The sequence below is a fragment of the Hoplias malabaricus genome, chromosome 10 (genome assembly GCF_029633855.1).
Source record: "Hoplias malabaricus isolate fHopMal1 chromosome 10, fHopMal1.hap1, whole genome shotgun sequence".
NCBI classification, from domain to species: domain Eukaryota; kingdom Metazoa; phylum Chordata; class Actinopteri; order Characiformes; family Erythrinidae; genus Hoplias; species Hoplias malabaricus.
Window position 1 is genome coordinate 41,976,198 of NC_089809.1, and position 21,712 is coordinate 41,997,909.

The 21,712-nt window shown below is 46.7% G+C and overlaps 1 protein-coding gene across 1 annotated transcript in view; it reads left to right on the top strand.

The window, feature by feature from the left end:
• Window positions 1-21,712, top strand: part of LOC136708064 (F-actin-uncapping protein LRRC16A-like) — a 74,860-nt gene that overhangs the window by 37,164 nt on the left and 15,984 nt on the right. The window contains exons 16-21 of the mRNA XM_066682324.1: window positions 4,212-4,387; window positions 6,453-6,540; window positions 6,689-6,829; window positions 11,626-11,692; window positions 11,901-12,094; window positions 12,236-12,342. Of these exons, the coding sequence (XP_066538421.1) occupies window positions 4,212-4,387; window positions 6,453-6,540; window positions 6,689-6,829; window positions 11,626-11,692; window positions 11,901-12,094; window positions 12,236-12,342 (773 nt within the window). The remainder of the gene's footprint in view (window positions 1-4,211; window positions 4,388-6,452; window positions 6,541-6,688; window positions 6,830-11,625; window positions 11,693-11,900; window positions 12,095-12,235; window positions 12,343-21,712) is intronic.

Sequence of the window (21,712 nt, forward strand, 5' to 3'; positions counted from 1 at the left end):
CGGGTGACTGTCTGTGAGGAGTGTGGTGTGTTCTCCCTGTGTCTGTGTGGGTTTCCTCCGGGTGACTGTCTGTGAGGAGTGTGGTGTGTTCTCCCTGTGTCTGCTTGGGTTTCCTCCAGGTGACTGTCTGTGAGGAGTGTGGTGTGTTCTCCCTGTGTCTGCTTGGGTTTCCTCCAGGTGACTGTCTGTGAGGAGTGTGGTGTGTTCTCCCTGTGTCTGCTTGGGTTTCCTCCAGGTGGCTGTCTGTGAGGAGTGTGGTGTGTTCTCCCTGTGTCTGCGTGGGTTTCCTCCAGGTGACTGTCTGTGAGGAGTGTGGTGTGTTCTCCCTGTGTCTGCGTGGGTTTCCTCCGGGTGTCTGTCTGTGAGGAGTGTGGTGTGTTCTCTCTGTGTCTGTGTGGGTTTCCTCCGGGTGACTGTCTGTGAGGAGTGTGGTGTGTTCTCTCTGTGTCTGTGTGGGTTTCCTCCGGGTGTCTGTCTGTGACGAGTGTGGTGTGTTCTCTCTGTGTCTGTGTGGGTTTCCTCCGGGTGTCTGTCTGTGAGGAGTGTGGTGTGTTCTCCCTGTGTCTGCGTGGGTTTCCTCCGGGTGACTGTCTGTGAGGAGTGTGGTGTGTTCTCTCTGTGTCTGCGTGGGTTTCCTCCGGGTGACTGTCTGTTAGGAGTGTGGTGTGTTCCCTCTGTGTCTGCGTGGGTTTCCTCCGGGTGACTGTCTGTGAGGAGTGTGGTGTGTTCTCCCTGTCTCTGCGTGGGTTTCCTCCGGGTGTCTGTCTGTGAGGACTGTGGTGTGTTCTCTCTGTGTCTGCGTGGGTTTCCTCCGGGTGTCTGTCTGTGAGGAGTGTGGTGTGTTCTTCCTGTGTCTGCGTGGGTTTCCTCCGGGTGACTGTCTGTGAGGAGTGTGGTGTGTTTTCTCTTTGTCTGCGTGGGTTTCCTCTGGGTGACTGTCTGTGAGGAGTGTGGTGTGTTCTCTCTGTGTCTGCGTGGGTTTCCTCTGGGTGACTGTCTGTGAGGAGTGTGGTGTGTTCTCTCTGTGTCTGTGTGGGTTTCCTCCGGGTGACTGTCTGTGAGGAGTGTGGTGTGTTCTCTCTGTGTCTGTGTGGGTTTCCTCTGGGTGACTGTCTGTCGGACACACGTTGGTAGGTGGATTGGCGACTCAAAAGTGTCTGAGAGTGTGTGTCAAGGTAAGTGTGAAGGAGTGGCGCCCCCTCCAGGGTGTGTTCCTGCCTTGTGCCCAGCATTTACTGGTTTGGACAGTGGTACACCAATCTTTAGATGACATGTAAATGACTGTTGTATCTCACTGATAAGGCCTTCTGGAGCTGGACTAGACGTAGATGTTTAGATTATCCACCAACATAATAAAGAGGTGACAGTGGAGTAAAAATACTATTTAACAAAAGTGTTTAATGTGGTACCGACACATTCTTGGGGGCTTAATGAAATGCTTTTTTCAAAATACCAGAAGGATCAAACACTACAGAAAGTCCAGTTTCAGTGAGCAAGCAGCAGCAAGAAGCGAAGCACACAAGCTCTTGTTTGTCATGTTTTTTTCGCTTGTCTTACTTTCTCTTCTAGTTTTTACAGTTTTTGGTTGTTTTTCTTGTCTCTGCTCTGGTTTTCCTTGTCTTTGCTGGTTCTCTGATGTCTCCTCTCGCTCTCACAAATTAGCTTGTTTCTCTTATTTCTCCACTCGCATTTCTGCCATTTGTGCTCAGTTCTCTTATTTCTTGGTTCTATTTTTTATCTGTTTGTTTGTTTACTCTTATTTCTTCCTCCTCACTATGTGTTTAAGCAGTTTAACCCATCAGTCACACAAACACAGGTCAGACACTGGTTTTATGTACAGGGTGGGTCATTTATATGGATACACCTTAATAAAATGGGAATGGTTGGTGATATTAACTTCCTGTTTGTGGCACATTAGTATATGGGAGGGGGGAAACTTTTCAAGATGGGTGGTGACCATGGCGGCCATTTTGAAGTCAGCCATTTTGGATCCAACTTTTGCTTTTTCAATGGGAAGAGGGTCATGTGACACATCAAACGTATTTAACTAGTATTTAACATAGTTTATCTACGGATACTGGAAGCCTGTGCTAGCATTTCTTCTGTGGTGTTGCTATCAGTGTGTGAAGAGTGGGAGAAGAGGGTTGCATTGACGACCCAACACAATGGGCAGCACTCTGAACACATTTTATAAGTGGTCAGAAACTTGTAAATAACTCGTGAAAGAATAAAGTTATGTTAAAACCAAGCGCACCATTGTTTTTCTTGTGAAATTCCCAATAAGTTTGATGTGTCACATGACCCTCTTCCCATTGAAAAAACAAAACTTGGATCCAAAATGGCAGACTTTAAAATGGCCGCCATGGTCACCACCCATCTTGAAAAGTTTCCCCCCTCCCGTATACTAATGTGCCACAAACAGGAAGTTAATATCACCAACCATTCCCGGTTCTAGTCGCCCATTTATTTCTGTCAATTTGCTGTTTTATATAAATCTCCTGTGTGCAAACTCCTTTCCAAACTCACTGCAGTGTCCAAGCATCATCAGGAAGTCTTAGGACTTGCCGACAAGCCAGGACTCAACTCAGCCAGCAAATATTATGTGGCCCACTAGCTGGCTGGCTGAGAGACCGCTGATTTTCAGCAGGAGTCTCATAATTTCTTCCGAGGGAGTAAAAGTACGGGGTGGTTAGACAGTCTCCCCAGCATCAGAGTGGACCACGTGGAGCTATCCCAGCCTCGTTTCAGCTAATTTACTGCGCTGACACATGGGCCTGCACTAAATACAAACAGCCTTCTGTGGGTGAGGCAGTCTGACTGACCACACAAGAGCCCTTTCATTAAAGAGGGTTTACTGAAGAGGAACTCTCACCCAGCGCTAAAATAACAGCAGAAGCAAATGAACTACTCACATAGGAATATATAAATATAAACTGGTCAGTTGCTGAGTTTGTGTTTAGAGCAACAGCCTTTAAGTTAAAGGGGACATATTCTACCACTTTCCCACAAGCGAACAGCCGTGTTCCGGACCTCTGATTTAATCTCGGTATTAGCGCTGTGATTGGACAAACACAGACGAGGGGGCGGGGCAATTCTAAAGTCTCTGTGCTTAAAGGCTAAGCACCACTTAATGGACCTCCATGAATATTTGACATTATTGTAGTTACTGACATATATAAGTATGAATTAAAATGAAAATAGCAGCTTAATTTGCTTTAAAACTGACGGAAAAACCCGAGCTCGATACGGAAATTCTTGAACGCCACCGTGACGTCACTGGTGGACAACAGCTGAACAACGCCGCGGTAAAACACCGTTATGACTGACTGTTATGACAGTATCTAGCTAAATAACCAACATTATTCATGACAATAGCCTAGCAATAAGCTAAACTCAAATGTAGAGGTACCGTTATTCTTGTAAATGTGATCGAAGTCGAACTCGAATTCATCCGACACTATAAACCTCCGTAATGCAGCTACGTAGCCGAGTATAATCTGAGCACCGAGTTTAGCGAGTCAAGCTAACGTTAACTAACACCAACTAAAACAGGCGAAGTGAGTGTCCTTACCCTGTTTACCTCCATGTTACAGAGGCTCTTGAACACCTTTCGTTGGTGTCCTTACATGCCCATATTGTTGGAAAAGCGCCAGTGAAATGAGCTACAGATAACGGAGTGAGCGGATGGTCCTTCTGATTCTGATTGATAGCTGCAGGCTTGGACTGGGAACAATGCTTTAAAAGTGCAGTTGATGAGGACATTCTGACCATTGCTTAAAGACAGGAGAGACATGGTGCACTTTGGTTATTGCTCCACTCTTCTCTTCTTCCCCCTGTGCTATTTATATTGCGGTGTTGGTTTGGTAGAGGTCAGTCCACTAGAGATGTGAGAGTGTGGGAGTGACCACACAGATACATATTTAGACCTTATCAAAGCTGATATGAGAGCGGACTCTGCTTTGTTTCTCCGCAGCACACTGTTTTCATGTCTGTTTTTAGAGTTCAGAGTTTGGTCGGGCTTTATTTGTGCATTGGAATGTGATGAGAAAGCATTGTCTGAATTTTCTGAACAGAGATGTGGATTGAAATAGTAAACATTGTATTTCAGAACAGTCCATGTGCTGTAAACCTGGCTTCCACAAACCCATCAGTGTATGCAGTGACCCTGGTCCAGCGTAGGGGTCCTCTCACGCTCTCTCTGTCTGTTGTAGACGCTGCTGGAGTCCATGGTGGATGCGGCGGAGAGTCTCTGTCCGCACGTGATGAGGAAGAGCAACCTGAGGCAGGACCTGATCAAGGCCAGCATGGGCAAAATGGTCGTCCCTCGCAGCTTTGTCAAAACCACACTGGTCGAGCAGTCCGGTGTTGACATCATCAACAAGATCAGGTAGCACAACTTATCGAAGGGATTCCTACTAATCTTTAAGGTGTCCAGAGACCAGTCGCATTGTTTGATCATTGTTTACTAGGGCTTTGATTAACGATTATTAGTGAAACTGATTTAAATATCACTTACTGCTCAAAGAATCGGTTGCCCTTGTCCCAGCCCTGACAGCTTTTCAAATATACCTCCAGTAATCGCTTACTCTCTTAAGAAGAACTCTGTTCTGTTCAATCATAACGATAAATCTAGAAGTTATTTCGAGGACAAAAACCCCATAACGCCTTAAAACGCTTTCATCTTAATTCAGTGCACATGGATCTATGAATATGTAATTAGTCTCTGCCTCTATCTCCACCATTAGCCTGCATTCATTCATTCATTCATTCATTATCTGTAACCCTTATCCAGTTCAGGGTCGCGGTGGGTCCAGAGCCTACCTGGAATCATTGGGCGCAAGGCAGGAATACACCCTGGAGGGTGCGCCATTAGCCTACAGCTTAAGCTTAATGGGGAAAAAAGAAACATCCCATGGAGTCTGGATCGGTTCCTTAGGTGTGAGACATGGTTCTAGTCAAAGCGGATGTTTGGATGATGTTAAGTAGTTGGTATTTAGTGTTCTCCTCCAAGCATGTTCAGTCCAATACAATAGTGACGGTTGACTTCAGGGTAGGGGCGGGCGATATGACTCTAAAATAATATCACGATATTTCAGGGTATTTTGGCGATAACGATATTCTTGGCGATATGAAAAAAAACATTGAAAATAATTGTATTCATTTAACAATTAAATAAATTTTATGTAAATACAGGGGGGTCCTTGACTTACGACGTTGATCCGTTCCTACGTCGCGTCGTAAACCGATTTTCGGTGTAAGTCGGAACATACGTACATACTGTACGTAAATAACATACTGTAAGTACTTATCCTATACTCATACTTATCCTCCTCGGTCCCGAGCCGCGTAACCGTGTATTCTTCCGCCGCGCACACCACACCAAACACGAAGTTCACGTTACGACGTTTACGAAAAAGTCGAAACACAGCTTTATACAGTAAATGGGAGATGTGTCGTAACCACGAAACATCGTAACTCTGGACTGACGTAACCCGAGGACCTCCTGTATTAATTATATTCATTTAATAATATATTTAAATTATTTTTAGTACAAATCTAACAATTTCAATTATTCAGAAGAAACAACAAACAAATGTGTAAACATTTGCTTATTTTATAAACAACCGTAACATACCGAGATATTTAGAAAATATTTAGCAAAATTTATATTTTATTCCACTCACATATTTTAATGACTCACGTAATGAACGTACGCTATATTACGTGTGACTCCAGGACGTCATTATGTAATCGATAATAACGATATTGTTTTTTTTTATCGTTTAAAAACATTTCGCGATATTATTGCACACGATACGATGTGGCACACCCCTGCCCTGCACCGTCTCTAACGATGTTAGAGCTGAATCTAGTGTGAGCTGGGACTAACATGGGGAGGATTCTGGGTAAAAGTAAATAGGCAAAAATACATTCAAAAAACAGCTGTAAATGTAAATACAGCGACTTATTTCATAACTGACCTCACTGGCTTTGTTGACTGTGGTGGTGAGGGTTGGCTCCAGTTCCACTACAATAAATAAGAGCATCTTTATTGTGACCTGGTCACATTTATCTTCAGCCTCTGGACTCAGGCCGTGTCGGTGATGGCAGAGCAGGAGGAAGAAGGGAACAGTCCTCTGTCTGTGAAATAGCCACGGACTGTGGTTGCCCACGCGCCCCTTTTTTCGTTTTCATTCATCTCTAGTATCACTCCGCTGGGAAGTGAGCCATTCCACTCGCTGCAGGAGGCTACCACTCCCTGCTGTGTGTATAGATCCGTAGAATGATGAAAGCATCCCTCTGGTGCTCTCCGTTGACCACTTTATCTGTTTTTTTTTTTCTGACGGTTGAGGCCTAGAGCTGTGTGGTTTTATTTTGAGAATGGTCTTTTCTTTCTCTCTTGCATCCCTCCGTTTTTCAGTCTTTCTCTCTTCTGTTTTTTTCTCTTTCAGTGAAGTAAAGCTGAGCCTGGCGTCCTTCCTCTCGGATCGAATAGTTGATGAGATTTTGGAAGCCCTTTCCAGCTCACAGAATACGCTGGTGGGTAAAAAGAAAACGACTGAATGGAAAAATCTGCAGTGATACAGTCGTATCGTATGTAATTCAGAATTTAAAAATGCCACATCATCATAAAGCCAAAAACATCAACATCATGTGCTCCTCTCGCTTGTCTGTGTAATGCCCCCAGGCGGAGCACCTGGTGAGTAAAGGGCGCCCCCTGGTGCAGCAGGAGTCTCTGGATCTGGACGTCCCAGAGGTGAGAGCCCCCAAACGAGGGACCATGGAGCTGCTGGAGGCGGAGAGGCTGGATGACCTGGAGACCTGCATGGTGAGGGTCTCCTCACTTCATTTTGGCAGAGTCCAGTTGCTTTAATTCATCAAAGAGGTTCATTAAATCAGTTGAAGTTTTGTATAAATCATTAGTAAGTCGGGGTATGACTAGACCGTGGGAGGTAAGCTGTAACAGAGATGAAGCCTCTTGCACAGTATTTGATTCATTCCAGGTTTGCGCTCTTGGTGAAGGCCACTTCTCTCTGTGATGTTCTTTTACCACTGATTAAAGCTGAGGTTGTCACAGGGCTGAGGGAAAGAGTCTGTGCTGCAGGGTTATCTCTCTCTCTCTCTCACTCTGAGATGTGTACAATTAATAGCCTTGCCTTGACCCTGTGTTTTTTGCCCTTTCATGGGTTTACATGCTTTTAGATTGTGTGTGTGTGTGTGTGTGTGTGTGTGGTGCAGAGATTAGTCCTGTCCTTGATTCCTCATCCCGGTCCTCTCCTCAGTAGCAGGTTGTGGCTTCTAAACGCATGTTTTTAAATACGCAGAAAGGTATTTTACAACTAAAGATATGCCACAGTATAAACACATGTATTAGCCTCATTAGCTACTAGGGAGGCGATCACTTTATCAAAGTAGATGATGTAAACATGTGGCTGACTCTGATTGGTTGTTTGGCAAGACCTGAAACTAAAAAAAACTAAGAAACCTCTCAGAACTGCGCTTGTAACCAGAAGGTTGCCGGTTCGATCCCCAGAGCTGTCAGGTCATGACTGAAGTGCCCTTGAGCAAGGCACCTAACCCCCAACTCCTCCCTGGGCACTGTGGCTAGGGCTGCCCACTGCTCCGAGCATGAATGCTCACAGCCCCCTAGTGTTCAAAAGTGTGTGTACATGTGTGTTTCGCTGCACGGATTGGGCAAAATTCCCCTGTGTGCAAGTCAATAAAGCGATTACAAAACATATCAGTCATATCAATGGGGGCAGCGTTGGCCCAATGGTTAGAGGACCGGGCTTGGTACCGTAAGGTTCCTGGTTTTTGAGTAGGGCACTGAAAATCTCAGGACCTCACTGTGAGTGTTGGTTCACGTGTCCAAAATGTATTTCTATTTTCGAAACAAGGACGAGTAACGTCACTAATGTGAAACACTAGCATCACTTGTGGAGCAGTTATTATACTTGCATAAGGCAGGGTGACTGTCTGTGAGGAGTGTGGTGTGTTCTCCCTGTGTCTGCGTGGGTTTCCTCCGGGTGACTGTCTGTGAGGAGTGTGGTGTGTTCTCCCTGTGTCTGCGTGGGTTTCCTCCGGGTGACTGTCTGTGAGGAGTGTGGTGTGTTCTCCCTGTGTCTGCATGGGTTTCCTCCGGGTGACTGTCTGTGAGGAGTGTGGTGTGTTCTCCCTGTGTCTGTGTGGGTTTCCTCTGGGTGACTGTCTGTGAGGAGTGTCATGTGTTCTCCCTGTGTCTGTGTGGGCTTCCTCTGGGTGACTGTCTGTGAGGAGTGTCATGTGTTCTCCCTGTGTCTGCGTGGGTTTCCTCCGGGTGACTGTCTGTGAGGAGTGTGGTGTGTTCTCTCTGTGTCTGCGTGAGTTTCCTCCGGGTGACTGTCTGTGAGGAGTGTGGTGTGTTCTCCCTGTGTCCGCGTGAGTTTCCTCCGGGTGACTGTCTGTGAGGAGTGTGGTGTGTTCTCCCTGTGTCTGTGTGGGTTTCCTCCGGGTGACTGTCTGTGAGGAGTGTGGTGTGTTCTCTCTGTGTCTGCGTGAGTTTCCTCCGGGTGACTGTCTGTGAGGAGTGTGGTGTGTTCTCCCTGTGTCTGTGTGGGTTTCCTCTGGGTGACTGTCTGTGAGGAGTGTGGTGTGTTCTCCCTGTGTCTGTGTGGGTTTCCTCTGGGTGACTGTCTGTGAGGAGTGTGGTGTGTTCTCCCTGTCTCTGCGTGGGTTTCCACCGGGTGACCGGCTCCGGACCCTCTGCAACCCTCAACTTGGATAAGCTCTTACAGACAATGAATGAATGAATGAACATCCTCACTCTCTTACTCTTGTTTATCTGCCCTTTCATAATAAAGGTCTTGCAGTGAGTCAGCAGGTCACTTTGTGTAACGTAATGTAATTTCTGTAACGTCAGGCCCACGCTTTAGACACGCACTGTAGGTCGCCTGAGTGGAAGTGTACAATGCTCTTCTTGTTCTGTACACTCTATAAGAGATGGCTTCTATTCATTAGTGGAGATCCACTGAGCTGCAGGGTGTAAATGTCCTGTAATTGTATGTGTATTGTTTGAATAGTTCATTGTAATGTTAATGTGGTGTGTGCGGCCCGCTGCAGGCCCTGGCGTCTGTCTCTTCATCTTTCTGACTTTATGAATTGACATACAGTACATGGAAGTGTAAGTCATTGGAACGGAACTTTGCTTTTCAATGACCACCTCATTCAGCCGGTGTGCATGACCTTCTCTCTCTCTCTCTCTCTCTCTCTCTCTCTCTCTGATTTGCAGTTTCTTTTCTCTCTACACAGTTTTTTTCTCTTTCTCTTGTTTCTGCAACCGCTGAGCTTCTTACTTTTCTTCTCTCTCTGCTCTTTTCTTCTTCCTTTCCCCGTCCTTTTCCCATCATTTGCTTCATGGAGACTCTGTGCTGCACCAGTGTAAGTACAGGGTGTTTTACCCAGTGATTCTCTGTCTTTCACTCTCACTCCCCTCTTTCACTCTCTCTCTGCATAAACACTCAGACAAAGAGCACTGTTGTTCATTCCCCCCTCCCTATTGCACACTCACATGAGTCTGATTTTCTTTCTCTATCTCTCTCTCTCTCACAGAGACACACTCACTCTCTCTCTCTCTCTCTCTGTCTCCCTGTTCTTGATGTGCGGTGATCATGGGGCTCAGTGTGAGCCTGAGCGCTCAGGGCCTATCTCTCTGGTTCATCGATGAAAAGGGGGAGAGATGATTTCACATCTTGTGAGTGTTGGTGGCAGTTTTTCTCTCTGTCTGTCGATAGGGACATAGCGGGGGTCCTGAGGCGGAACAGTTTCTGCTGCCTTTAATCAAAGTGTGTGACGTTTGACTGACTGTAGCACTGTCGAGACTCACAACCAAGCACAGCAACAGCAGCTTATCCGAGTGTGTGTGTGTGTGTGAGAGAGAGAGAGACACCGCCTTCTGTCACAGAAACTACAGGTTAAGTCTAAATTAAGTTGTCACATGACTAAATAAATAGACTAATAGGACACAGTTGTACAGACACCAGAGCAGTGAAAACAGCCCTAGTCTGCAGTTAGTGGGCGTGGCTGCGTGCCCTGGGCATGGCTTCTTTTGGCTCTTATATTGTTATAAGATCTTTTAGGAAACTACAAAAAAACAGCTAAATATTTCATTAACTCTTTCACCTGAGTGAAATTTCATCTCGTGCAGGCTCCACAAACGCACAGGTACATATCTTAGCCGTAAGAGGTGCATGTCTGGGCATGTGCCTCCAATGATATAACAATCTTGGCCTATGAACATTGCTCTTAGAGCCTTTACAAATATATAATAGTTCCATTTAGACTTTATATCTTACAGATATTAAAGGTCAGTAGTTCCCTATTAAAGTGCATTAGCTATTAGCTATTAGCTTTGTGTTGACGTAACATGTAGAAACACAGTGGTAGAAATTAGCACTGCGCTAGCAGACAAAAAAGGCTACTTACAAAGTGATTGTGTCTGCACAAAAAAACAGTTTGATGTTGGATGCACAGATAATGAAAGCAGATAATTGTTGAATACTACACATTTAATAATCTTACATTCCAGTAGCAGAAATGATTAAAATACACATCCCTAATTCCAGAATAATTCCTAAAATTATAAAACTGTCTGGGATTTAACGTCCCGCCTCTGGTCACTGATTAACCCCTAAAAGCCCATCTCATTCATTCATTATCTGTAACCGCTTATCCAATCCAGGTGAGCTCACACACCTACGGACACTTTTGAGTCGCCAATCCACCTACCAACGTTTTGGACTGTGGGAGGAAACCGGAGCACCCGGAGGAGACCCACACAGACACAGAGAGAACACACCACACTCCTCACAGACAGTCACCCGGAGGAAACCCACGCAGACACAGGGAGAACACACCACACTCCTCACAGACAGTCACCCGGAGGAAACCCACGCAGACACAGAGAGAACACGCCACACTTCTCACAGACAGTCACCCGGAGGAAACCCACGCAGACACAGGGAGAACACATCACACTCCTCACAGACAGTCACCGGGAGCGGGAGTCGAACCTGCAACCTCCAGGTCCCTGGAGCTGTGTTACTGCGACACCTACCTGCTGTGCCACCGTGCTGCCCCTAAAAGCCCATCTCTGTTCGTCAAATTGCCAACTCTAGAAGAAGAAAAGTTTAACATTTGTGACCTAAGAAACACTTCCTGTCTGAGTTCACTCGTTTGAGGCTGATTTTGGAGCGCTGCAGTGTCGAAGCAGAAACGCTCAGCCTTGTCATTGACTGTCTATTTTGCTCTTGATTTGTCTTCAAGCGTGTAACGCCATTAGATGCACATGCTAACGAGGCTAAGCACTGGATTACACTAGTCTTTAAATCAAGGATGTGTTTCTACTGGAAAACAGCGGGCACTGATCATACACTCTGGATTTTATTCATATTTTTATCCATATCACAGCTACTGGGGTTAGGACTCTGTGGAGTGGAGGGGGGGTTGAAATGTGAGTAGGTGTGAGCAGGTGGATACCGTGGGAATGTAGCTGTTTTCTCCTGCTTTAGGGAATGTTAGGAATACCGAATACAGACACAGGACTAAGAGCAGTCTGTTATTAATCTTTGGATCTTCTTTTGTTCCTAGATGACCCCCAAATCGAAAAGGAAGAGCATACACAGCCGGATGCTGAGGCCTGTCTCCAGAGCCTTCGGTGAGGGAGAACAGCACGTGTGTTTGTTGATGTGGTTTTCAGTGACTTTGGAGGTTGGCAGTCAGGTCAAAAAATGAAAAGCAGAACCACTTTGTGGTTTTCAAACGATGTAAAGTAAATAAATGGCCTGATATTCTGTTTATGCTTTGGAGTTGAATGCAAATCAAATGACCTGCTGATGTTTGTGACTGGTTCCCCTGTGTGTCAGAGATGGAGTTTGACTTGGATAAGGCTCTGGAGGATGTGCCCATCCACGTGGAGGACCCTGCCCCTCCTCCTAAGATGGAAAAGAAGACATCAGTGGGGATGGGGGAGCTGCCATCTGAGGAGGCCAAGAAACTCCAACATTACACCAAACTACGGCCCAAGAGGAACAAGAAGATGAACTCTAGCAGGGTCCCTGTAAGTGTCCCCTCCTTCCTCCACAGAGTCCTGTACAGATTCTGTTTAGCAGTGGCTTTGTAGTTCTCCTTTAACTCAGTTTATTGAATGAGATCAGGAGTCTACTCTGCAGCGATTGTGCTCACTCGTGTACACTTCCAGCAGATCAGCAGTACACCCTCTCAAGATGGAGAGCAGAACGGCCTGATGGGAAGGGTGGATGAAGGAGTAGATGAGTTCTTCTCCAAAAAAGTCACCAAAATAGACAAGTGAGTCCAAATACTTTGTTGTTAGGTGGATTGCCTGTGTGCTCATGTGTGACTGGGTGAGTGTGTGTGTGTGAATTGTGCACAGGTGTGTGTGACTGGGTGAGCGTGTGAATTGTGCACAGGTGTGTGTGACTGGGTGTGTGTGTGTGAATTCTCCACAGGTGTGTGTGACTGGGTGAGCGTGTGAATTTTCCGCAGGTTTGTGTGACTGGGTGAGCATGTGAATTTTCCGCAGGTGTGTGTGACTGGGTGAGCGTGTGAATTGTGCACAGGTGTGTGTGACTGGGTGAGCGTGTGAATTGTACACAGGTGTGTGTGACTGGGTGAGTATGTGTGTGTGAATTGTACACAGGTGTGTGTGACTGGGTGAGCATGTGAATTCTCCACAGGTGTGTGTGACTGGGTGAGCGTGTGAATTGTGCACAGGTGTGTGTGACTGGGTGAGCGTGTGAATTGTGCACAGGTGTGTGTGACTGGGTGAGCGTGTGAATTGTACACAGGTGTGTGTGACTGGGTGAGTATGTGTGTGTGAATTGTACACAGGTGTGTGTGACTGGGTGAGCGTGTGAATTGTACACAGGTGTGTGTGACTGGGTGAGTGTGTGAATTGTACACAGGTGTGAGTAACTGGGTGTGTGTGTGAATTCTCCACAGGTGTGTGTGAGCGTGTGAATTTTCCACAGGTGTGTGTGACTGGGTGAGCATGTGAATTTTCCGCAGGTCAATCAATCAATCAATCAAATTTTATTTATATAGCGCTTTTCACAACAAAAAGTCGTCACAAAGCAGCTTTACAGAGATCCGGGTCCAAGCCTCCTATGAGCAAGCCAGGGGCAACAGTGGCAAGGAAAAACTCCCTCAGCACACGAGGAAGAAACCTTGGAAGGAACCAAGACTCATACGGGGAACCCATCCTCCTCGGGTCGACACCGGAGACACAATAGAGAACAGAAGTAAAAGTGAAGGGGTTATAGTAATATAAATGTAGTATATTAGTGATGATGGAGAAGCAGAAATGAAAATGGTGAGGATGATGATATTAGTGATGTATGAGTCTTAGCAAGGCCAGGATCTTGTACAGGACACGGGCTGGATCAGGGCAAAACCTGGAGAGCAGCAGGACATCTCAAAGCATGAGAGAGAGACAGGAGAAAGAAAGCCAGACAAAGGGAACAAATAAAAATACAAAAGGTTAGTAGGGTCATGGTAAAGAACGGGGAAATTTGTCCTGCGAAAAAAGCTTCCACTGGTCAGGCAAGAGAACCCAGCGACAGACAGCGTTGTTGGCAGTTACTACAAAGCTAACTAAGAATGCTGTAGCTATGGTGATATGACAGGGTTAACACAGAACAGTGATAATATGAAAACCAGCCCGAACACCAATAGAGAAGGAGTAACCTGAAGGTGAGTGATTAACCAAAAGCTTGTTTAAAAAGGTAGGTTTTTAATCTAGATTTAAAGATTGAGAGTGTGTCTGAGCCCCGAACAGTAACCGGAGGCTATTCCAGAGTTGAGGAGCTTTGTGAGAAAAGGCTCTTCCTCCTGCTGTGTTTTTCTTAATGTGAGGAACAAAGAGTAGATGGGCATCCTGTGAACGAAGTGTACGTGATGGGCGATAAGGTATGAGAAGTTCAGTAAGATACTGCGGGCCTAAACCATTTAGAGATTTATAAGCTAAGAGGAGTATTTTATAGTCAATGCGAAATTTTACAGGTAGCCAGTGTAGGGACGAGAGAACTGGGGTGATATGTTCAAATTTTCTAGCTCTAGTGAGCACCCTGGCTGCTGCATTTTGAACTAACTGAAGCTTGTGTAACGCTTTGCACGAGCTCCCTGCCAGGAGCGCATTGCAGTAGTCTAGACGTGAAGTTATAAAAGCATGCACTAGTTTCTCTGCATCTTTTAATGATAAAATATGCCGAATTTTGGCAATATTGCGTAGGTGGAAGAAGGCGGTTTTGACTGTATTGGATATGTGGGTATCAAATGTGAGAGTCGAATCAAAGGCTACACCTAAGTTTTTAATGATGGCATTGTGTTTTACTGTTGAATTATCAAGATTAATAGCAGCATTTCTGAGTGAATGTATCTGAGTATCTGTACCTAGTAACAAGACCTCAGTTTTATCAGAATTTAACATGAGAAAGTTTTGCATCATCCAGTCTTTAATTTCAGTTAGACATTCTGTTATTTTACGTAGACAAGCAACATCATTGGGTTTGGCTGATATATACAGTTGTGTGTCATCAGCATAACAGTGGAATTGAATCCCATGCTTACGGATTAGTCGACCCAGTGGCAGCATGTAGAGTGTGAACAATACAGGGCCAAGCACTGATCCTTGTGGGACACCATATTTAACTAAAGTATGATTAGAGGATTTATTATTCAGATAAACAAATTGGTAACGATCGGATAAATAAGATCTGAACCAAGAGAGGGCAGATCCTTTTATTCCTACCAGATTTTCCAGCCTATCAAGAAGCATCACATGATCTATGGTATCAAATGCTGCACTAAGGTCAAGCAGCACCAGAATAGAGATATAGCCCTTATCATGTGAAAGGAGTAAGTCATTAGTTACTCTTGTTAGAGCCGTTTCTGTGCTGTGATTTGGTCTAAATCCAGATTGAAAAATGTCATGAATGTCATTGTTTTGTAGGTAAGAGCACAACTGCTGTGACACGACTTTTTCTAGAATCTTAGCAATAAAAGGGAGGTTTGATATTGGCCTGTAGTTTGCGAGTACAAGAGGGTCAAGATTGGGTTTTTTAATAATTGGTTTGATTACTGCTAGTTTCAGGGGTTTTGGTACATATCCAATGTTGAGGGATGAGTTTATTATTGTGAGCAATGGTCTAATGACTTTAGGTAAAATTTGTTTAAATAATTGTGTTGGTACAGGATCCAGTAAGCATGTAGTTGATTTAGATGAGCTAATTAAACTAAGCAAGTCATTTTCATCGACAGAATTCAAGTAGTCTAAGTGCACCTCAGAGCTGGCAGGGGGTTCATCTACGAGAGCCGATGTGACTTTGGACTGATTTTGGATTTTGAGGCGAATGCAAGCAATTTTATCATTAAAAAACCTCATACAGTCATTGCTACAGAAATCAGAGGGAACAATGGGGTTGATTTCCTTTTTGTTTCCAATTAGATTTGATACAGTGCTAAAAAGGAATCTAGGGTTGTCTTTGTTGTTTTCTATAAGGGAAGAGATGTACTGTGATTTGGCTTTAGATAAGGCATGTTTGTAGTCGGTGAGGCTGTGCTGCCATGCAATTCGGAAACATTCTAGTTTTGTGTGTCTCCATTTACGTTCATGGTTACGAGCAGCCAGTTTTAATGCACGCGTGCTGTCACTGTACCATGGAGCAAGCCTTCTCTCTCTAAATTGTTTGGTCTTGACTGGTGCAACACTATCTAGGTTTGTACACAATAAGTGTTGTAGGTTGTTTGTAATGAGCTCAAGGTCATTTGGGTGAGTTGGAAAAGAAATGGTGGTAAGGTCTGGAAGGTTGTTGATAAAATCACTAACTGTTGAGGATGTTATAGTGCGCTTTCTAATATAGCGTGGTTGTGGACAAATATCAAAGTTTAACGCAATTTCATATGTGATTAGATGGTGATCAGAGATGGTCTCATGTAGCGAGAGATTGGATAGATTCTTTATCTCAATGCCCCGTGTTAACACTAGGTCCAATGTGTGTTTGCATTGATGAGTGGGCCCAGTAACATTCTGAGTGAACCCTAGCGCATCCAAAATTGATTCAAATGCAATTTTAAGTGGATCATGGTCCTTCTCAAAGTGAATATTGAAATCACCAACAATTAAGGCCTTTTCTGATACGATAACTACACTTGAGAGGAAATCAGCAAATTCACAAAGAAATTCTGTATAAGGGCCAGGAGGACGATAGATTGTGATGAGCATAAACGAGTGCTGCCTTTTTGATGCAGTGACTTTAAGAGTAAGTACTTCAAAGGATTTAGTATCATATCTAGATTTTTGTGTTGTGTCAATGGTAGGGTCATAAATTGTGGCTACACCACCACCACGACCAGATGTTCGTGGGCAACTGTAATAGCTGAAGCCAGGGGGAGTGGACTCATTTAGGGCAATGTATTCATTGGCTTTAGCCCATGTTTCGCAGAGACATAATGCATAGAGTTTGTTATCAGTAATAATATCACAGACAGTGAGTGCTTTGGATGTTAGAGATCGTATATTTAAAAGCCCTAATTTAATGCTGGAAGTGCTGAAATATTGCGTTCGCTGCAGTGCCTTGGTGTTAATTCTAATTAGGTTGTTAAAACTGATTTTTGGGCGTTTGTGATAACAAGCTTTGCGGGGAACCGACACAGTCTCAATGCTGAAAAATTTATTAGCGTTAATCAGAGTGGGTGACATGGACATGCTACTCATCATACTAGCAGTAGAGAGATGGTCAGGAGGAACATTAGGAATTTTAATATTACTTACCTGCTCGCTATCCATTCCACCTACCTGACTGATGTGACTGGGAATGACCAGTCAGTTCCGGCGCAGAACCACCTCAATGTTCTCAGAGAGAACTACGGATCCTAGACGGCTCGGATGAAGCCCATCCCAACGATACAGGGCCGGACGCTCACGAAAGCACTCCCAGTTGTCGACGTAGTCCACGCCGACAGTGCCGCACCAATCCAGGAGCCAGGAGTGGAGCCCGAAGAGCCTGCTAAACGCCTCGCATCCTCGACGGTAGGTGGGCAGGGGGCCAGAGACAATGATCCTAGCATCCGTCTTCTTCCGAGCGGTATCCAGAAGCGAACGGTAGTGCTCCTTCAGGACCTCGCTGCGGCGGGCGGAGATGTCGTTCGTTCCCACGTGGAGAACGACGGTGCCGAAGTCCTCGCGCTGCCGAAGCGCCGACGGAAGACGCCTGGCAACGTCCAGGACACGTGCGCCTGGGAGACAAGACACGGTTGCATTACTCTTTATCCCCGGCACTTTTAAATGTCTAACTATTGAATCACCCATAATAAGAACACCGTCCTGTTTAGTCTTCGGCGCTGGAGCAGGTGAAGGCCAGGAGCTGAGCACCTCAAACCGGTTGGCAGAAGTGAAGACTGGCTGCGGTGGAGGGGGGGACGGCCTCGGCTTCCCACGCCCACGCTGGCGCTCCCATCCCGGTGCAGGCGTGTAGATGGGTACCCCCCGCAAACCGCCGCGGCAGAGGAGCCGGAGAGGCGACGGCCACGTAGGAGGCGTCGCGGGCTGCCTCGAGTCTCGTCTTCTCCCGCTGGAGCTCCGTCTGCTTCTCCAAGAGACGCTGAATCCGGCGACCGAGCTGCTCGAGCTCCGCGCCGAGCTCAGAAAGGGCTCGTTCCTCGGCAGGCGCCATGAAGAGAGAAAAATAAACAATGAGAAATAATATGTACGAAAAAAATGAAGTTAAGAAGCACGGTGGGTTAGGAACGATGAAGACAGCACACTAGGATAAGCAATGCCAAAGAATATGCAATAGAGATTGTAAATAAACGTCTAGAGGACTAAAACAGCGACAAACAGCAAACAATTTCAAATCAAGCACGCGAGTAGTCAGCCGGAAGTGACGTACCTGTGACGCTGGTACCAGCTGTACTGACCTTCACTGACCTTCAGGTGTGTGTGACTGGGTGAGCGTGTGAATTTTCCGCAAGTGTGTGTGACTGGGTGAGCGTGTGAATTTTCCGCAAGTGTGTGTGACTGGGTGAGCATGTGAATTTTCCGCAAGTGTGTGTGACTGGGTGAGCATGTGAATTTTCCGCAGGTATGTGCGTGAATTCTCCACAGGTGTGTGTGACTGGGTGATCGTGTGAATTCTCCACAGGTGTGTTTGAATTGTACACAGGTGTGTGTGACTGGGTGAGTGTGTGAATTGTCCACAGATGTGTGTGTGACTGGGTGAGCGTGTGAACTGTCCACAGATGTGTGTGTGACTGGGTGAGTGTGTGAACTGTCCACAGATGTGTGTGTGACTGGGTGAGCGTGTGAACTGTCCACAGATGTGTGTGTGACTGGGTGAGTGTGTGAACTGTCCACAGATGTGTGTGTGACTGGGTGAGCGTGTGAATTGTCCACAGGTGTGTGTGACTGGGCGAGCGTGTGAATTTTCCGCAGGTGTGTTTGAATTGTACACAGGTGTGTGTGACTGGGTGAGTGTGTGAACTGTCCACAGATGTGTGTGTGACTGGGTGAGCGTGTGAACTGTCCACAGATGTGTGTGAGACTGGGTGAGTGTGTGAACTGTCCACAGATGTGTGTGTGACTGGGTGAGCGTGTGAATTGTCCACAGGTGTGAGTAACTGGGTGTGTGTGTGTGAATTCTCCACAGGTGTGTGTGACTGGGTGAGCATGTGAATTTTCCGCAGGTGTGTGTGACTGGGTGAGCGTGTGAATTTTCCGCAGGTATGTGTGTGAATTGTACACAGGTGTGTGTGACTGGGTGACCGTGTGAATTGTCCACAGGTTTGTGTGTGAATTGTACACAGATGTGTGTGACTGGGCGAGCGTGTGAATTTTCCGCAGGTGTGTTTGAATTGTACACAGGTGTGTGTGACTGGGTGAGTGTGTGAACTGTCCAGAGATGTGTGTGTGACTGGGTGAGCGTGTGAACTGTCCACAGATGTGTGTGAGACTGGGTGAGCGTGTGAACTGTCAACAGATGTGTGTGTGACTGGGTGAGCGTGTGAATTGTACACAGGTGTGTGTGACTGGGTGAGCGTGTGAACTGTCCACAGATGTGTGTGTGTGACTGGGTGAGCATGTGAACTGTCCACAGATGTGTGTGTGACTGGGTGAGCGTGTGAACTGTCCACAGATGTGTGTGTGACTGGGTGAGCGTGTGAATTGTCCACAGATGTGTGTGTGACTGGGTGAGCGTGTGAACTGTCCACAGATGTGTGTGTGACTGGGTGAGTGTGTGAACTGTCCACAGATGTGTGTGTGACTGGGTGAGCGTGTGAATTGTCCACAGGTGTGAGTAACTGGGTGTGTGTGTGTGAATTTTCCGCAGGTGTGTGTGACTGGGTGAGCGTGTGAATTTTCCGCAGGTGTGTGTGACTGGGTGAGCGTGTGAATTTTCCACAGGTGTGTGTGACTGGGTGAGCGTGTGAATTTTCCGCAGGTGTGTGTGACTGGGTGAGCATGTGAATTGTCCACAGGTGTGTGTGTGAATTGTACACAGGTGTGTGTGACTGGGTGAGTGTGTGAATTGTCCACAGGTATGTGTGACTGGGTGAGTGTGTGAACTGTCCACAGATGTGTGTGTGACTGGGTGAGAGTGTGAACTGTCCACAGATGTGTGTGTGTGACTGGGTGAGCGTGTGAACTGTCCACAGATGTGTGTGTGACTGGGTGAGCGTGTGAACTGTCCACAGATGTATGTGTGACTGGGTGAGCGTGTGAACTGTCAACAGATGTGTGTGTGACTGGGTGAGCGTGTGAATTGTACACAGGTGTGTGTGACTGGGTGAGCGTGTGAACTGTCCACAGATGTGTGTGTGTGACTGGGTGAGCGTGTGAACTGTCCACAGATGTGTGTGTGTGACTGGGTGAGCGTGTGAACTGTCCACAGATGTGTGTGTGACTGGGTGAGCGTGTGAATTGTCCACAGATGTGTGTGAGACTGGGTGAGCGTGTGAACTGTCCACAGATGTGTGTGTGACTGGGTGAGCGTGTGAATTGTACACAGGTGTGTGTGACTGGATGAGCGTGTGAACTGTCCACAGATGTGTGTGTGACTGGGTGAGCGTGTGAACTGTCCACAGATGTGTATGTGACTGGGTGAGCGTGTGAACTGTCCACAGATGTGTGTGTGACTGGGTGAGCGTGTGAATTTTGTCCACAGGTGTGTGTGACTGGGTGAGCGTGTGAATTGTCCACAGATGTGTGTGAGACTGGGTGAGCGTGTGAATTGTCCACAGATGTGTGTGTGACTGGGTGAGCGTGTGAACTGTCCACAGATGTGTGTGTGACTGGGTGAGCGTGTGAATTTTGTCCACAGGTGTGTGTGACTGGGTGAGCGTGTGAATTGTCCACAGATGTGTGTGAGACTGGGTGAGCGTGTGAATTGTCCACAGATGTGTGTGAGACTGGGTGAGCGTGTGAACTGTCCACAGATGTGTGTGAGACTGGGTGAGCGTGTGAACTGTCCACAGATGTGTGTGTGACTGGGTGAGCGTGTGAATTGTCCACAGATGTGTGTGTGACTGGGTGAGCGTGTGAATTGTCCACAGATGTGTGTGTGTGACTGGGTGAGCGTGTGAACTGTCCACAGATGTGTGTGTGACTGGGTGAGCGTGTGAATTGTCCACAGATGTGTGTGAGACTGGGTGAGCGTGTGAACTGTCCACAGATGTGTGTGTGACTGGGTGAGCGTGTGAATTGTACACAGGTGTGTGTGACTGGATGAGCGTGTGAACTGTCCACAGATGTGTGTGTGACTGGGTGAGCGTGTGAACTGTCCACAGATGTGTATGTGACTGGGTGAGCGTGTGAACTGTCCACAGATGTGTGTGTGACTGGGTGAGCGTGTGAATTTTGTCCACAGGTGTGTGTGACTGGGTGAGCGTGTGAATTGTCCACAGATGTGTGTGAGACTGGGTGAGCGTGTGAATTGTCCACAGATGTGTGTGTGACTGGGTGAGCGTGTGAACTGTCCACAGATGTGTGTGTGACTGGGTGAGCGTGTGAATTTTGTCCACAGGTGTGTGTGACTGGGTGAGCGTGTGAATTGTCCACAGATGTGTGTGAGACTGGGTGAGCGTGTGAATTGTCCACAGATGTGTGTGAGACTGGGTGAGCGTGTGAACTGTCCACAGATGTGTGTGAGACTGGGTGAGCGTGTGAACTGTCCACAGATGTGTGTGTGACTGGGTGAGCGTGTGAACTGTCCACAGATGTGTGTGTGACTGGGTGAGCGTGTGAACTGTCCACAGATGTGTGTGTGACTGGGTGAGCGTGTGAACTGTCCACAGATGTGTATGTGACTGGGTGAGCGTGTGAACTGTCCACAGATGTGTGTGTGACTGGGTGAGCGTGTGAATTTTGTCCACAGGTGTGTGTGACTGGGTGAGCGTGTGAATTGTCCACAGATGTGTGTGAGACTGGGTGAGCGTGTGAATTGTCCACAGATGTGTGTGTGACTGGGTGAGCGTGTGAACTGTCCACAGATGTGTGTGTGACTGGGTGAGCGTGTGAATTTTGTCCACAGGTGTGTGTGACTGGGTGAGCGTGTGAATTGTCCACAGATGTGTGTGAGACTGGGTGAGCGTGTGAATTGTCCACAGATGTGTGTGAGACTGGGTGAGCGTGTGAACTGTCCACAGATGTGTGTGAGACTGGGTG